This window comes from Andrographis paniculata, unplaced genomic scaffold, assembly GCF_009805555.1.
Source record: "Andrographis paniculata isolate CXL003 unplaced genomic scaffold, ASM980555v1 Contig32END, whole genome shotgun sequence".
Lineage (NCBI taxonomy): Eukaryota > Viridiplantae > Streptophyta > Magnoliopsida > Lamiales > Acanthaceae > Andrographis > Andrographis paniculata.
The window spans coordinates 5,513,625-5,530,195 of NW_026137565.1; the positions used below are offsets into that span (position 1 = coordinate 5,513,625).

Consider the following 16,571-nt stretch of genomic DNA (forward strand, 5'->3'; position numbering starts at 1 on the left):
CGTTTTGAGTTTTATTACTAATATATATATTTATATATTTTGGTGTATTTGGCTACGTACCCTTAAATTCAATTCCAAGTATTAAGACTCCATTTAGACGTTGATTTTTCAAGGTTTTTGGAATTTTAAATATTTGAAAGAAATAAAAAATTAATATTTGATTTAATATTTTATAAAATGTTAAATAAAATATTGTCTGTAGTATCTTTTAAAAGATGAATATTATCAAATAAATGAAAAATAATTGTGTAAACAAAGCCTAAAACCATCTTTCCCACCTATTAATCATTAAGAAACCCTCGTTTCATGAATACAAATTTATAAGTTGTACTAGGATAGCAATGGAAATCTTCGTCTCCCCCAAATCCACGTTTTGTATGATATCCAGGATAATCATCCAAATCGAACTCCACAGCTTCAATCACCCTCAACCCACAACATAAAGCTAAAGAATCGATATTCCACTCGGAGTGGAATCCATTGGTCTTATGAGTCACGTGAATCTCACCATCTTCACTTACCATCTTCACTGCATTCTCGAAAAAGCTTCTCATCAGATCCCTATGGCGTCTGCACATGATTCCAACTTCATTAATTAATATGTGTATCTATCATTCAATACAGACAAATATTGCAAGGTAGCCATGCAGCCCTGACCCAAGCTGCTGGTATCGTGGCTCGTATTTAAAAAATCCTGCGTAAGGGAAGTTGTAAACTATTCGATCGAATTTGTAATGCTTGAGCTCCCAATGATTCGACATTTCACCGACGTCGATTTCATGGATCACTCGACATCCTCGGCTTTCCAGATCTTTAATGTTCGAGGGAGCATTGCCATAGTTGCACTGCAAAAAGACTGCAAACAGACATTTCATTACAATTATACATACATATATATATATATGTAGAAATAACGATAATACATACATCGAGAATCAAGTGAAGTTGCGACCATATTGGGAGCCGTAGTAAAAGCCCTCGCAAGACAAGATGAAAACGAAAAATCACCCTCTCCGACCAGAAGTATCCGATGGCGGTTGCTGTAATGTTTGATCCACCTGATGCCGTGGTCCACATTTTTTGGAATCTCGATTATTGTCTGATTCTCAGTTGGCTTTAGCCTCTTCTCATGGTGATCTTCAATGTCAGTTGTATAATCGTCAATTTTCGACTGATCAAGCTGTAGTTGCGTAGCCACATTAACATGTTCCCCACCGCCGCCGCCGCTATTATCTATCTGCAAATCGACCTCTGGCGATAGTTGGGAAGGAGGGTCAACATCGCCGCCGTGACATTGCAGTTGTTCCCGACTGCCGTCGTTGTTCTTCTGTGCATCGCCGGCGGTGACATTCTCCGCCGCGGGGACGGCGTCGATTTCGACCAATATCAGATTATCATTTTTATTAGTGTTTCTGAAGCTTTCGAATGAGTTTCCCATGTCAGGATCCGGTTGAGTAGAGGCTGCTTTTCTTGGACGGAAGCCATTAGAGAAAGCTCTGATTCTCTTCCGCAGGCCATTGCAGAAAGCTCGGCAGATATTAGTTATTTTCTTCAGGAAGCCATTGATGGCTCTGCGTACATCAGTGGTATGCAAAATCATTTGCAGAAGTTCGACGAAAATGTGTTGATGATGGTTGAGAGACCCTTCAATAAATCAAGCAATTTCAGGATTGGAATAATTTAGAGGTAATTAATATTTTGTCAGTCTGGCCAAATTGGCCTTTCACCTCCTCCAGATTACCTTTCCTCCATCGTAAATTACAGCAGATTTTAAACCTTTGAGTTTTCGAGGGCACAGAGGCATCTGATTCGTTTCGAAAGACAGTTATGACATGATGAGTTTTGGTCTTGAATTTTGAGTAACTGTAGTTTATTTATTTCGTTACGTGTATATATCTTGCTACTTTCATGCAATAATTTCATTAAAAGAATTAAGCTAATAGATTTTTTTGTTTTTTGTTTTTTTTTTTTTTTCAAAATTAATTGTAATTTTGTTATATATAATATTTATAAAAAGAAAATTCATATATTTTTATTAAAAGTTGTTAAAATTGCTTAGTAATAAAAAAAATAAAAATTGAAATAGAGTGCAATAAAAACAACCCAAGTGTGTTTCAAGACTATTTTTGTTTGAGAGTTTGAATTTGAGATTTGAATTGAAATAATTATATAATATGATACAAATATGTGTTAATATAATATTTTGAGTTTAAAATTAATTTTTAGTATAGAAAATAAATGTTTGATTTAATTTTTTGAAAAAATAATAATAAATAGTAAAATTTATGTGAAATCTTACAAACAAACAAACCCTTAATGTATTTCTTGAATGCACTTAATATTATACTTATATATATTTCATATGTTTTTAAAAAATAACCAATTTATTTAGAATATACTCCCTCCGTCAGCTTACAAAGTTATATGTTTCTATTTTGGGACGTCCAATTACAAAATTTACATTTGATTAAATACCTTACTTTTTTTTCCACAAATACCTTTATTTTACATCAGATCATTACTTAAAAAAGTAAAGGCAAAAATGTCATTACATTTAACTGCTCACTATAATTAAAATACTATTATTTCTTAAACACTGTATGGACGGAGGGAGTATTATTTTAATATTTAGAATGGTCTCCCATTACAATATAGTATTAATCTATTTGGGGTTATTTTTTATATGATGGTAATAGTATATATTAATATACAACCAACCCAATAAATAATATAATATCCCACTCATAATTGAATTCTTGATGCCTAAGAGATTGAAATGAAGAATGATATAGACGTGCATGTAAATTGTAATGCATGCATATAATTAATTAATTATTCTCAAAGTTTACTTTCCATATAATTATTAAAGCCAATTATAAATTACACTCTCAAACACGGCAGCTGAATATACTTGAATAGCCATGAACGTGGACTTGTTCAAAAAAAAAAGAAGTATGATTTTGTGGACTGAGTAATAATTTATATTTTCTTTATAGGCTACGTAAGTAATATCAATACTAACCACCACCAAAACTTTCAAGAACACAAATGCATATTCACTTATTCAGTAATACCCCGGTTTTTGAGGTCCCGGGAGCTCCCAAGAACAACAGCAACAGCAAAATTTTGTAGGCACAGAAGATTTACTTTGCAGCAGATGTGACTGACACAAACACACTCATCTCTCTCTCTCTCTCTCCGTCTTTGTTTCTCTCTCTGCCTTTTAACTTTCTTAGTGGGTAAGTATGTCACAAAAGAAATCAGCCTCGTTTTCCTTAATAATATTCCATTAATGTAAAATGCAAATTGAATTACTCCAATCATCATCATCATCATCATCACCATCATCCAGCCGTTGATTTCCTACAAAACAGCCCCTCCCATCTGACAGGTCAAAAATCTCACAATTTCAAGAAAAGTGGAAAGCCAAACCAGAATTCAAATCCATCCACACATCTCTCTCTCAATCCTCTTTTATAAAACAAGACAATGAATGAGTGAGCTCATTCCCTAATTATATTGGCCCCCATTGCCATCAAAAGCAGCTTCTCCTCTTTCTCCCTCTACTTTCACTCTCTCACTCCTCTTATTTATAGAGGCAACCAAAAGCTCCCACATTTGCCTGCCTGCCTTCCACCATAGGGTTTGCTTCAATTCAATCACAATATGCAGACACCATTACCACCACCACCACCACAATCATCATCATCATCATGTATACTTCCCTCACCCCTCAACAAGCAAACCAGAATGTCTCCTTTCAGGGCAATGGTGCTGTCCAAGCAATCCAGGAACCACCTGGACAAGCTCACACCAAAAACCCCTCTCTACATGATCAGGGACAAGCCAATTCTCACACAACCTCAGAAAACAAAGCCCATAGTATGGTTTGCTGCAATCCTCTGCATGATCTTCACTCTCCTCATCATCTTCTTTGGAGTTGCAATCTTGATTGTCTTCCTTGCTGTCCAGCCCAAGACCCCTGTTTTCGACACCCCCGGAGCAAGCCTCACTGCCATCTACTTCAACTCCCCGCAGTACATCGGCAATGACATGACTTTCCTGGCAAACTTCTCCAACCCCAACAGGAAACTCAGGGTCAGGTTTCAAAGCTTGTATTTTGAGCTCTTCTTTGCAGAGAGGCTTATTGCTGCACAGGCCATTCAGCCCTTCAGTCAGGGCCCTGGTGAAGTCAGGCTGGTGCCAGTCCATTTGCTACCCACCTTGGTCTATGCACCTCCAAATCTGGCCATGGAGCTTCAGAAGCAGGGGCAGAGGAATAGAGTTGAGTACAGGATGAAGGGGACTTTCAAAGTTAGGGTTAGCCTGGGATCACTTCACTATTCTTACAGGCTTCTTGGAGACTGTCAAATGGAGATGACAAGCCCTCCAAATGGTGTCCTGATAGCACACACCTGCAAAACTACGAAATAGAAGAAGCAGGATACACACACACATATATATAAATATAAATATTCTTTACCCCTTTTATTTTTGGCCTAATTGTTATTACACATATTGTTTACAATTTCAGAGCAATTATCATGTACATAGGTATGAATCAATATATATATATATATGTAGCATCTGTGTATTAATTGAACAAGGGGATACACTAAAAAAAATTTCACTGATGAGGGTTCAAACTATGAAGAAGATGCACTGAAGGATCAAAGAGATTCAATACCTGCTTTCCAGATCATGTTCTCGCGTATTATATTGCAAAATCATTTTTATAACAGCACCACAGAATTGTGGTTGATCTTATGAGGCTGAATTATTAATATATTCAATCACTAAAGAAGAAGTGGGGATGCCTATAGTTTACTGTGTTTCAAGCAGACAAGGAAAAAAGGCTATCCCACTTTGCAGAATATCATCCATAGGACATGCACTTACTTAAAAAGGATCACAACAAATTTTTATTTAAAATATAGGTTGAAATTAAACAGGGACTATCTAAATTCCTGAAACTTAACAATGTAGGGAACAGATTATGTGTACTGGTGAGTCTCAAATGGTGAATATAGCAATGGAATGAAACAAACTCTGCTGTGTAATTTGACCAGAAGTCTCTAAGACAAACACAGAGACTAAGAATAAATAGTAGAATTTCATCAATGGTATCACAGAAGTGAAATCAATTATCCATGGCACGCCAAGTTTTACAACTCCGGCATAAGCTTTTATACTACTCGCATATATATGTAGACAATTCTCAGAACAAGAAACGATAGAGATATGTTGAAAATAAGCTAAGTAGTGTTAGGATACAATAAGTCATCCAAAAAAAAGCGTAATCAAAAGTATTGGTCTTTAGGTACATTTGCCTTACTTGAAATTATATATATCTCTTGGTTTAAGCCACATTTCAAAAACGGGGTCAATGTAAATAATACAAGAAACCTCAACAGGTATACATGCCAGAAGACTAGCATTACTGAATTTCTGCCGCCACAAAAAAGGAAAAAAATAGTAATAATAATACTAAAAATATACCCCACAATTTTATGCTTGGATATATAGTCTGTAATGTGAATAATTTCATCGAGATATAGTGTACTAGGAAAGCATTGAGCGTATCGTCGCGAACCTTCCCTTTTGTTTGTGAGTAGCGAATAATTTTGCTGGAGCTTCAATTATCAGATAAATGTTGATGGGGAGTCACATTTTGGTGTTCAATCATCATCAGTGCCAAAGTATCGGTCACCAAACTCACCCATACCGGGGACAACCCGAAAATCTTCATTCAAACCAAACTCTATCTCAGATGTCACGATCTTTACTCGAGGGAAATGTTTGCAGACCACATGTACTCCTTGAGGTGCCTGAATGAAGAAAAGAAACTCAAATTAAGAGAGAGAGAGAGAGAGGGAGGGAGAGAGGGAACGGAGGCAGGGAGAGAGGGTTTCTGAAGTTGTAGGTACAGAAATTAGAGTGAGGAATATGATGTTCGACTCTGGAACACCCTTCTTGATAAGTAGAGAGATGGCCTGAACAGCTGAATTTCCTGCAAACAGATTGAAAAATAAAATGATCTAAGGGGCACAGTTGTTATGTCACGAGAATAAGTTGTATAATTCAAATTTGTAGGCACATTTTACCACATAGTTGGTTCTAAAGACGCAGACACAGACCGACAAACCGCCAGCAGGATAACCAAATAATTACTTAGGACAAGACGAACTACTTGGGAGAATTCAATGAGGCTAACCTGTGCCAAGAATTGGATCCAATAACAAGACATGTCTATCCGAGATGTCATTTGGAAGTTTTTCATAAATCAGCTGCATAAGCAGAAGAGTGCTTTCAAAATAACGTAGCAGCAAGCATTCCAAAGGATCAAAAACACATGATTGAAATCAACAAGAACAAGAGGATTTTATGCTTACCTGCTGACCATTGTCGCCTTCCCTGTGAATGAGAATCTTGCCAATTTTTATTCCTTTGCAACATGCGCGCAGGGCATTCTCCATGCTCTCACCACTGTAGGATTTTAAAAGCTAAGGCACAGAACCACCAAAATGAAGGATCTGCTGATCCCTCCAGCTATTGCAGCAAGTATAAGTTCAACAAAAAAAAAATGACCCGGGTGACAGGATTGAAGAAATAGATGAGCACCACACCTTCTGATGACAGAAACACCACATAATCTCTTACAGAAGTCAACTCCAGTGTATACAGAGCCTGCACAAATAGACAAGATTTCATATGAACCCAGTGCAAGTTTCTCTTGAGTTCTGAGATTGACACACCGACACAGTGTGGTGAGACGATGATATGTATATACACAGAGAGACAGAGATTGCAAAATATTGACAAGCCATTTTCTTATTGCAACATTTTTAATTATCCATTCAATTGAGATGAATTTGCATAATCAGAGATGCCATTTTTTAAAGCTGAAAAGGAGGACGAGATTTCTACTTAACAATGCTAGTGACTCATAGCAGACTCACAGAAAATGCTGCGAAAAAAAACAGAAACTAGGCAGAATATATAACTTTATCAGATGTAAAGCAAAAGGATTCAACAGCCCAGGTTACGCCTATCATCCATTGTAGAGATTTATGTTAAATTTTTTTCTTTTGTTACTTGTTCTATGTTTCCAATATGTACTCGATCTAATGACAATACTGATGCTGTATGAAACCAACGATTAATGGATTTAGTCAAGGGAATAAACCGCAAGGTTGTTAGGGGCCACCTGTGTCAATCACCACTCTAGGTGATCATTTGGTCATGTTTCTTGTTTCTAATATGGTTAAAAACACTTCCAAGCAGTGGTGCCAAGAAGATTCTGCTACAGACAATAGATAATCCAGCATTTAATTTTAGGATTGTGATCAAAGGTGCTAATCCGTTAATTAAGCAACAAATGGCATAAAATCGACATTCTCAAAGACTACAAAATATAATATAAATATTTCAGAAGAAGCCAGAAGCAGAGAACAGATACCAACAAGGGATAGCAGCTTACCGGTAGGAGTAATCACTTGCTTTTCTGTAAATGGGAGATGTCCAAGCCCATGTTCAACAACCTAAAATAAATCACACAATTCACCATATAAACAAATATAACCATGATGACAATTCAAATACAATGGCACTTCAAAATCCTCTTGAGTAACACAAACCTACCAATCGGATTAGCCGGTCAGAATAGAAGACAAAGTCATGTTTTGTTGTTTCAGAGTCACGTATAAGCGTATGCATTCCACGTATCTTGATAAATTAAAAAAAGGCCACATATTAATAAATGGGAATAATAGATTGCTATTTGCAAGAATGATCTCCAGAGTTTCAATGAAATCTCTGTGAGAACAGAAGTGCATAGAAAAATATTATAATGGATATAGCATCTCCAAGTGATTAAATAAGTAAGATTGAAATTATACCTGGAAAGTCGATTGAATGACATATAAATTAGGGTATATTTTACAAAGATCGTGCTGACCAAGTTTCGTCCGGATATGCTGAACAATTAAGTCGATAGCGACATGATTGTCACCTCCACGAGGAATGATAATATCAGCATACTTCTTTGTCGGGAGAATAAAATCATCAAATGCAGGCTTTACAAATTTTGAGTACTGCAGGCAGATAAAACCATATGATTAGAAAACAAACCATTGCATTTCAATTTTGCAGCTAAGCATTAACATTAAAACGTAGAATTCTTTTCTAAAGAGATGCATGTCTTTGGCCCAGTATTATAAGAAATGGAAGGTTAGCTATCACATAAAACACAAAAACTTAAAAAATAATGACAGATTAGCATATGTTGGGCCTAGTATAGTTAAAATTGAGGTTGACCATCACGTAAAGGTTTCTCATTATGCAAAATGCTCCAAATACTTACACAGCTTCATAAATTAAGGATATATTTGAAGCAAACATTACTAGGTATATATCGTCAAAAAATAGTCAATAATTAACTACCTGATCAAGTACCATCCCAATATCTCTACTTTTTTCTACAGTATCACGCCTTATCCTCCTGGCTAGCCGTACATCAGAATCTGCATTGTAAGAAAAACATAATGCAGCTCATAGCAAAACATGCGTATAGGGTAATCAAACAGAGATGGAATTTATCCATGATAGGGCTGAGAAACATTGTTAGTGGAGGCAAGAGAACTAGGATAATAAAGCACAGACATTGACTCAAAAAGTGCACACTGCTTTTGAATTAGATGAATGATCATTGATATGCAAGGAAGCTAAAAGGGGAAATGAGTAGATAATTTTAGATTAAGAATTGCTCAACTTAACCAGTATAGGCTAAACAAATTGATAATGACAATATAGAATGATATGAATAGAGTAGATGAATGAAAATAACCTGTATCAACAAATATCTTCATATTCATCAAATCTCGAACTTTAGGATCATGAAAAATGAGTATGCCTTCTAAAATGATGACATCTGATGGATTTACCTGCCATATATTAAAGAATAAAGATGTTTATTAAATGAAAGAAACAACAAGGGTCTTAACATAAAATTGAAGAAATATATATGTATGTACCCTTCGAGAAGGCAAGATGTCATTCTTGTAAGTTCTGAAATCATATCTTGGAATATCTACTGCCTGACCATGTTTCAGTCTTTCCATGGTGCTTAGTAGTAGCTCCGTATTGAAGGCATCTGAATCAAAGGAAAATTAAAAGAAAAAAAAAGAAAGAAAAGAAATGAAAAAGCTACCCTAAAAAAAACAAGAATTATGTCTGTGCACAATATGGCATTCAAGCGAAGTTGAAATTCAAAGAGGAAAGTCTAAAGCCCATATTTTTTTATTATGGAAAATGAAAATTATGGCAGAGGAGAGAGTAATTCATGATTTCAAAGAGGCACAAACTCTGAACCGGAAAACAACCATTCATGCATTGAAAAAGACATTGGGAATGATGAAACATGCAAGAACTATGAAATTCTATTTCAGTAAAGGTAAGCATGAAATAAACTTTAAGAAGCAATCAAGATCCTTAATATAACCATAAACAGTGTGAGAAAAAAATCCAAATTTCCAAAGGATCATCTGTAAGAGACTCAATCAAATCTGAAAAATGTGGTGAGAAAATATCATTCCAAACATTTGAGATAATACGCACCAGGATGGTCAAAGTTGTACTCATGAACTTTTTTAAGTTCTTCTGCTGTCAAATTGTAATAAAAAGAATCCTGCCACAATGTTTTTCCATAAGATATAAGATAGAAAGAGGTGCTTAAGATATACAAAGCTCCAAGTGCAAACATAATCAGTAAAAAACCCCTATGTGTCTTTAAATAATTCACTTTTGTTTGAAGACGATGAATAGATGAAATGGGTACAAGCAAAAGCTCAGCCATTTACTTCAGCTTCTTTTGAGTCGAAAAACACAGGAAGACTGCCAATTTCACCCTTTAAAAAATCATATATGGTGTATAAACTAAAGCACCAATGGAGCACTTCTTCTAGTCAAGATATATACACCAAAGGCCATCAAAAGATTGCCAAAGTTCAATATCCGATATGTGCATTTTGTGTTTTTCCAAAAGGTTTTGGTAGAGTGAGTAAATACCTGGTTTACAAGAACAACACGCTGATCATGAAGCTGCTCTATAATCATATCACAGACTGGAGTCTTCCCAGATGCTGCACCACCAGCAACTCCTGGTAAACAGAGCAGAGTGTTAATAACGATCAACACTAAGAATTGCAATAGAATTTTCAAAAGAAATTAATATCATTAAAGAAAAAAAAAAAAAAAGGCAGGTGAGTACTGAACACCAATTTGAATGATTTCACATGGCTTCCAGAATACCTAAAAATATAGTGTGTGACCACTGATTCACTGAACACTATATTGAATGATTTTTTTTCATGGCTTCCAAATGTTTACAACATCAAGCCTCAACATCTTTTGAAAAATAACAGTACTAATGCAGAAGTTTATTCGAATACAGTGCAGTCAGATTTCATCATCATAGATCACATTTACCGAAAATGGTCATCTTCAAAGGATTACAGGATTACGGACTTTAGGCCTAATGCTAATGCTGGATGATATTTCTCCCTCCAAATTGAATGATCCAAATTGCCTTTTATAGCAATGGATTCATGAGCAAAATCTGAAATTTGAATTACATCATGACGAAAAAGAATAAATTCAAGCCATTTCTTTACAATTTGAATAACAAGGATTGATTTACATCTCGACTTGTCTTGCGCATGAGCCATTTAGTTCTAAAGGCGATCACTTTTCAGCAATGCGGGACCTTACAGTCACACATCTTTTAAGATTAGAAATTGGAGACACTTTTCTTGCGTTCTAATACCATGCAGCTGTCTACTAGCACCAGTACATAATTTACCCATAGCTGCTTAACATTCAGCAGATCAAAAAAAATCATATCACGCAATTTATAATTTTTCGTGGAAATAAAATGACTAGATACTGGCTTCACCTATAACAAAGGGCTGCTTGATGTTTTCAGCTGCAGAAGCCATCTGCTGATCAACTACTGCAGCACTAAAATCTGTATTTTGCAAATGAAATCCAGAAAAATGAACCCTGGGGGCCTCCTGCATCAAATCATCGACACCAGTTGAACCCATTCTGTGTTTACTGCCAAAAAAACCATAAAATGTTAAGTTAAAAGGAACAATACCACAAACAAGCTTCTCAATATATGTATATGTATTCGGAAAAAAGATAAGTGAGGGAAACAGCAGTAATAGAACCTTAACAATTCTGGAAATGTTTTGAATATTTCCCAAATGCGGACCTTTTATTCTTCCCCGGATAAATAAGTTTCACAGCATCATTTCTGGAAAGAAAAGTGAGACGATCGGTGATAATACATCTTGCAGCCAAGCAAATAGAGACATCAACTCCAAAGAGTAAAAGTATCGTCGTCGTCCGGAACCCAATGTTGAATCACAAAGCTACCTATCATCAACACCCCCTTATCTTTTAGGTACCCAATCAAATAAGATCCCATCTCTAGTTACCATACCAGCAAATTGAACCAGAAGCAACAGATCAAATTATTCCAGTTCCAACATAAACAAGAAAGCAACTCTGCAACCACTAAGTAGATCCAAATCAAGCCATCCTAGTTCACTTTATCACCGAACTCCAAGATGAAAGCATATCAAGAACATACTAAATAGATCAAGTTTTCAGTGACTTCCAAGATACACTGAAACTTCTATTTGATTCAGTTAAATGCTCAACCTAAATAATCCTCTCCAAAAGCGTTGAGAATCAAACAAAACTAGCACTCAGAAATTCTATCTAAAAGCCCAAAGTAGGATAAAAATTTCACGAATCTTTCCTCAAAAAAAAAAAAAAAAAAAATGTTCATCTTTAGCATCTAATCCGAACGAACATACCCTTCCCAATAATGCGGCTACTGCGCTTCCTCTTAAGAATCAAAACTTACCAAACATCGTAGTTCGAGAAAACAGAAAGCAAAACGTCGTCGGAAACAAAAACACTTCATCAAAACTAACTAACCAATGCAGCTCCGAGTGAACCCCACGAGCACAATCTAGCAGCACATACTGTATTGGCGGCGATTCTCGGCTCGGGTTTCGGTTACAGGAGAGGTAGGGAACATAGGTTTGGTTTGCGGGGACGTATTTATAGCTGAACAAGTTTAGCCATAAATCAGGCATGAAATTCAGAAAATTTACAGCGGGAGCGCAACGCAAATCGAGTCTCGGGTACACACGCGCCATTGTCTTCTCTCTCTCTGTAATCTCTATCCTCCGTCGATGATTGAGCAACCCGACAAGCCCCGTCAGAAATTTCACCGTCATCCCCATCGACAGCGGGCGCCGTGGGGCCTCCAGCCGCTGGCTTTTCATGGGCCAGCTCCTCGACGAATCGCAGCCGTTGGATGTGGAGGTGCGCGGGTCCCGCCTTAGATACGCTCCACGTGTAGGGTCCAGATTTAATGCCAATGTTAACATGTTAGGTTACAAGTTGTGAGTAGTCTGTGTGCGATAGAAAATAACTATGGATTCGTTTGTTTATTGTTTTAATTTGATTTTTTTTTTTTCATAATATTTTATGGTTTTAATTTTTGTAAAAAAAATAAATAAATAAATAAATATAATTATTACATATATATATTGACAATAGTCTCAAAAGAAAATTTTAATTTAAATATATGATTTTTATATTTCATTTCAAGCAAAAATACGAAATAAATGTACTCAACATATTATATTAATATTTAAATATTATTAAATAATTGTTTAATTTTTGTTCCACTAAAAAATATAATAAAAAATCTTTAAGCATTTAAAGAAAAAATATATTTAATAATTAAATAATATCTCAATTTTGATGATAATTATACATAATTAATTATAAAAATATTAAAAAAATTGAAATCTATCAATAATCATTTGATTTACTATCACTAAAATATAAACATAAAGATTACTAGAAATACGGTTCGCATAGTTATATGTCTTTTCGGGTCTAATTTGTAGGAGGGTATTAGGTAACTATATATTTTTGTAAATTAAGTACAAATTATAGATATATTTGGTATTAATGTATAATTATTATTCTCTCCGTCAATATTTTCTATTTTCGTCAGTCTCAAAACATTTGTTATTTTTTTCTAATTTAATAATTGTCCTAAATAACATAATAAATATTATTTCAACTTACAATATATTGCACAAATATCATTACTTTTATATTATATCATATTAATAGGGGTACTTTTATCTTCTTTTTTTTTTTTTAACTACAATTCAATATAATACTAATATTAAAAAATCTACGTGAAAAAAAATATCACCCTTCCAATAGGATAGAAGAAGCATTTTTTAAATAAAAAGAATATATTTTAAAATATAATAGACGAAAATAATAAAAAATTATTTTGAATTGAAACAAATATATTACTATTTTATTTAATTGATTAGTAAAATTTTTACCTTTTTTTCTTATATTTAAAATTATATCTCGACAATATATATATATAATACTAATGATATTTTGTAATAAATTTATTTATTTGTATTATATAACATTTTGAGTGAATTTATATTATATTATTGAGTTAATTAAAGTAATTTATATTTATTAAATATATTTTAATGAGTATAAGTTATTTAAAATGGATATATATCCATGAAAATGTGTCAAATAATTGGAAAGGAGAAGTATAATTTACATATAAAATAGAAATTGCACATGATAATTAAAATAAATAAATAAATAAAACTCTAAAAAAAATCCAAATAAACATTCCTTTCATATTCAAAACTTAAATGAATAAACAGATATTGGGCTGGGCTTTCTATATGCGTCCAATAATAACTTTATATTATACTACAAACTTTGAGCCCATAATAGAAATGTTCAGTCATCATTGATTGTTCCTATCAATGAATTTAATCATACGCCGCCCTTTTACAATGTTCATATTTACTTTTGACGCCCTATTTAAAAAATAATAGTATTTTAATTATAATAAGTAGTTAAAAACAGTGTAATGATATTTTTGTCCTTACTTTTTTTTGTGTAAAAATAATGATGTGACGTAAAGTAAGGGTATTTGTGAAAAAAAGTAGATATTAAATGAAATGTTAACTTTGTAATTGGACGTCTCAAAATATAAATATGTAAACATTGTAAGTGGACGGAGGAAGAATTATATATTATCTATTTTAAAATTTAAAATAAAAAATAATGGCTGAATGTGGTGGAAAGTTTTTTTTTTTAAATATATATATATATATATATATTTAGCTTGGATGTATAATAATACTAAAGATGATGTTAAAAATAGATTGAGCAAAATTATAATTGATTAAACTATCATATAAATAAATTATATTTGAATCTAAAGTAATTAAGTAAATGTAAAGTTGCACATAATAATTAACTAGTATGAAAAAATAAAGAAAGAAAGAGATATGTAAAAAGGTAAAAGTATTAATATATATATATATATTCCCTTCGTCCACCGTCAATCTATCTATTTTGTCATTTTACTTTGTCCATCGCAAATGTATCTGTTTCAATTTTTAATAAATGTATCTTTCACTAAAATATAAAATTACCACTTATTTTATATAATATTACAAAAATGTCATCAAATAACACAACTTAATACCATAAATATTAAGGGGTATAATAGTCTTTATGTATATCAATTGTACCACGTAAGTATATATATATATAAGCTTTAAAATGTAATTTAGCAAACTTCAATAATAATAATCATAACTACATTGGGAAATACCGGCATTTATTAACTTTTAATATATTTCAATTTCATAAAATTTTCTTCAATAACATTTCATTAGATATTTATTTTTCATATAAAAATTACTTCTAAAGATTATTTAACTTAACAATATCAAATTAAAATTTTTAAAATACATATCAAAAGAACATTTTTATTCCAAAGACGGATTTGTTTACCCAATTAAAATTTTATATTTATAGTTTTTATAAAAATAAATAATTCTATACAAAATATTAATTTTTATATTATTTATATGATTTTTCATATTTTACGTAAAAGAAAACATTTTAAATCAAAACATTAAACAAACACAATATCTATTAAAATTATTATACTTAGTAGACCAATAATATCAATGTATTATTATCTATTAAAAAGATTATACTAAAACTATATATTTCAAAATTAAAACAATAATAATACTCCCTCCGTCCCATAACAAACTATCTATTTTTCCATTTTAGTCTATCCCACGATAAACTATTCATTTTTTTTTATAGTAATTGTAATATCTACTTATCATCACAAATACCATTATAACTTACAATATATTACATAAATACCATTACTTTTATATCACACCGTACTAATAAGTTATTTTAGTCATTTCTATTTTATTTCTACTATATCACATTATAATACTAATATTTCTAAAACTTCGTAGGAAAAACAAACGGATATATAGTTATGAGATTGAGGAATAATAATAATAATAATAATTCGGACTCAATGGACCATCATAGAGAAATCAACGGCGTGATTTAAATCAAGGCAATCCAACGGCATAAAATTGACTATGGGCTGTTTCTTTTGTTTTTCGCTCTTCTTCCTTTCAAATTGCAACGTACATTTTCTTATCTTTTTGCACCAGAAATTCAAATTTAATTTTAATTTCCAATATGCAGTGAATTATTATTATTATTATTATTATTATTATTATTATTATGCGTTGGGAACAGCAATAAATACGTGCTATAAAATATTCTGCACCTCTTTGTCAGCTCGTGTCTGAAAAATACTGTCACATTTTCCATAAATAATTTGTTTAATAATTACTCATACAAATTTGAATTGAAGTTGTGTAGTATGATGGATGCATCGAGGTAAATAAACTGATATAAACTGTAAAAAAAAATAAATTATTTAACAATGTATTTAGCCTAAACAGGAATATGCATGTATTTTAATTTAATTCGTACAATCAATCAACCAATCATCAATATTTATTTAAATTCAGTAACAACAGCAGTAATAATGATCAGATCACATTAAATTAAATGTATATATATAGTAATTAATATTCCAGTTTAAGTAAATAATTACATTTTATATTGATAATGTGCCAAAAAAACGTTACAGATAGGCACTTTTGTTATTATTATTATTTAGTTTCAAAATATCAAAATTGATGTAATTTCTATATTCTGTGTTTTTTAAGAGGAAAAAAGGGTTATATTTATTTGGAAAACATAGCAAACATAGTCTTTTCTTAATTATTTTAAATTCTAAACTTTAATTAATGAATAGATAAAATATAAATAACATATTAACATCAGATCTATGCCCTTAAAAAAATTGTTTGAAAAAGCAAATTAAGTGGGGACAAAGCATTTTATTTTTATTTTTATTTTTATTTTTTTAATTATTTTACAATACATTCAAGGGTTGCGCCTAATGATGCTTAACAAAAAAGCTTAAAACGTACATGAACATGAACCAGCATCATGATTCATTGCCACAATTTATTTATTCATTAATTAATCTAAATAAGTTCAGTGTATTTAATTTAGCAGTAGTGCTCTAA

The 16,571-nt window shown here is 32.4% G+C and overlaps 4 protein-coding genes across 4 annotated transcripts; 1 reads left to right on the plus strand and 3 right to left on the minus strand.

The window, feature by feature from the left end:
- Positions 1-281: 281 nt before the first annotated feature.
- LOC127247391 (uncharacterized protein At4g26485-like) lies at positions 282-1,752 on the minus strand. The gene is made up of 4 exons (XM_051269219.1): positions 1,742-1,752; positions 928-1,571; positions 658-856; positions 282-570 (listed from the first exon to the last, which is right to left on the minus strand). The coding sequence occupies exons 1-4, from the start codon at positions 1,750-1,752 to the stop codon at positions 282-284; spliced, it is 1,143 nt and encodes a 380-aa protein (XP_051125176.1).
- Positions 1,753-3,523: 1,771 nt separating this feature from the next.
- LOC127247336 (uncharacterized) lies at positions 3,524-4,695 on the plus strand. Its single transcript, XM_051269165.1, has one exon. It carries the CDS (start codon positions 3,667-3,669, stop codon positions 4,432-4,434), a length of 768 nt encoding a protein of 255 aa, XP_051125122.1. The 5' UTR covers positions 3,524-3,666; the 3' UTR covers positions 4,435-4,695.
- Positions 4,696-5,331: 636 nt separating this feature from the next.
- On the minus strand, positions 5,332-12,067 carry LOC127247334 (uridine kinase-like protein 3). The gene is made up of 16 exons (XM_051269164.1): positions 12,007-12,067; positions 11,229-11,314; positions 10,952-11,112; positions 10,066-10,157; positions 9,616-9,685; positions 9,033-9,151; positions 8,846-8,942; positions 8,443-8,522; positions 7,899-8,093; positions 7,642-7,725; positions 7,481-7,541; positions 6,627-6,687; positions 6,393-6,486; positions 6,215-6,287; positions 5,928-6,010; positions 5,332-5,828 (listed from the first exon to the last, which is right to left on the minus strand). The coding sequence occupies exons 3-16, from the start codon at positions 11,100-11,102 to the stop codon at positions 5,679-5,681; spliced, it is 1,410 nt and encodes a 469-aa protein (XP_051125121.1). The 5' UTR covers positions 11,103-11,112; positions 11,229-11,314; positions 12,007-12,067; the 3' UTR covers positions 5,332-5,678.
- On the minus strand, positions 11,309-12,317 carry LOC127247337 (uncharacterized). Its single transcript, XM_051269166.1, has 2 exons — positions 11,933-12,317; positions 11,309-11,436 (listed from the first exon to the last, which is right to left on the minus strand). The coding sequence occupies exons 1-2, from the start codon at positions 12,315-12,317 to the stop codon at positions 11,375-11,377; spliced, it is 447 nt and encodes a 148-aa protein (XP_051125123.1). The 3' UTR covers positions 11,309-11,374.
- Positions 12,318-16,571: the final 4,254 nt, after the last annotated feature.

Excerpts from the sequence above, each read along its gene's own strand:
- LOC127247391 (XM_051269219.1), bottom strand. Across the intron at positions 857-927 it reads AACTTCACTTGATTCTCGAT|TCTTTTTGCAGTGCAACTAT; the intron begins GTATGTATTATC and ends GTCTGTTTGCAG. Across the intron at positions 571-657 it reads CCACGATACCAGCAGCTTGG|ACGCCATAGGGATCTGATGA; the intron begins GTCAGGGCTGCA and ends AATCATGTGCAG.
- LOC127247336 (XM_051269165.1), top strand. The coding sequence starts at position 3,667 with ATGCAGACACCATTACCACCACCACCACCACAATCATCATCATCATCA.
- LOC127247334 (XM_051269164.1), bottom strand. The coding sequence starts at position 11,102 with ATGGGTTCAACTGGTGTCGATGATTTGATGCAGGAGGCCCCCAGGGTT. Across the intron at positions 8,094-8,442 it reads TTGGGATGGTACTTGATCAG|TACTCAAAATTTGTAAAGCC; the intron begins GTAGTTAATTAT and ends ATCTGCCTGCAG. Across the intron at positions 5,829-5,927 it reads TATTCCTCACTCTAATTTCT|GCACCTCAAGGAGTACATGT; the intron begins GTACCTACAACT and ends TTCTTCATTCAG.
- LOC127247337 (XM_051269166.1), bottom strand. The coding sequence starts at position 12,317 with ATGGGGATGACGGTGAAATTTCTGACGGGGCTTGTCGGGTTGCTCAAT. Across the intron at positions 11,437-11,932 it reads TTCTCGAACTACGATGTTTG|GTAGCTTTGTGATTCAACAT; the intron begins GTAAGTTTTGAT and ends TGTTGATGATAG.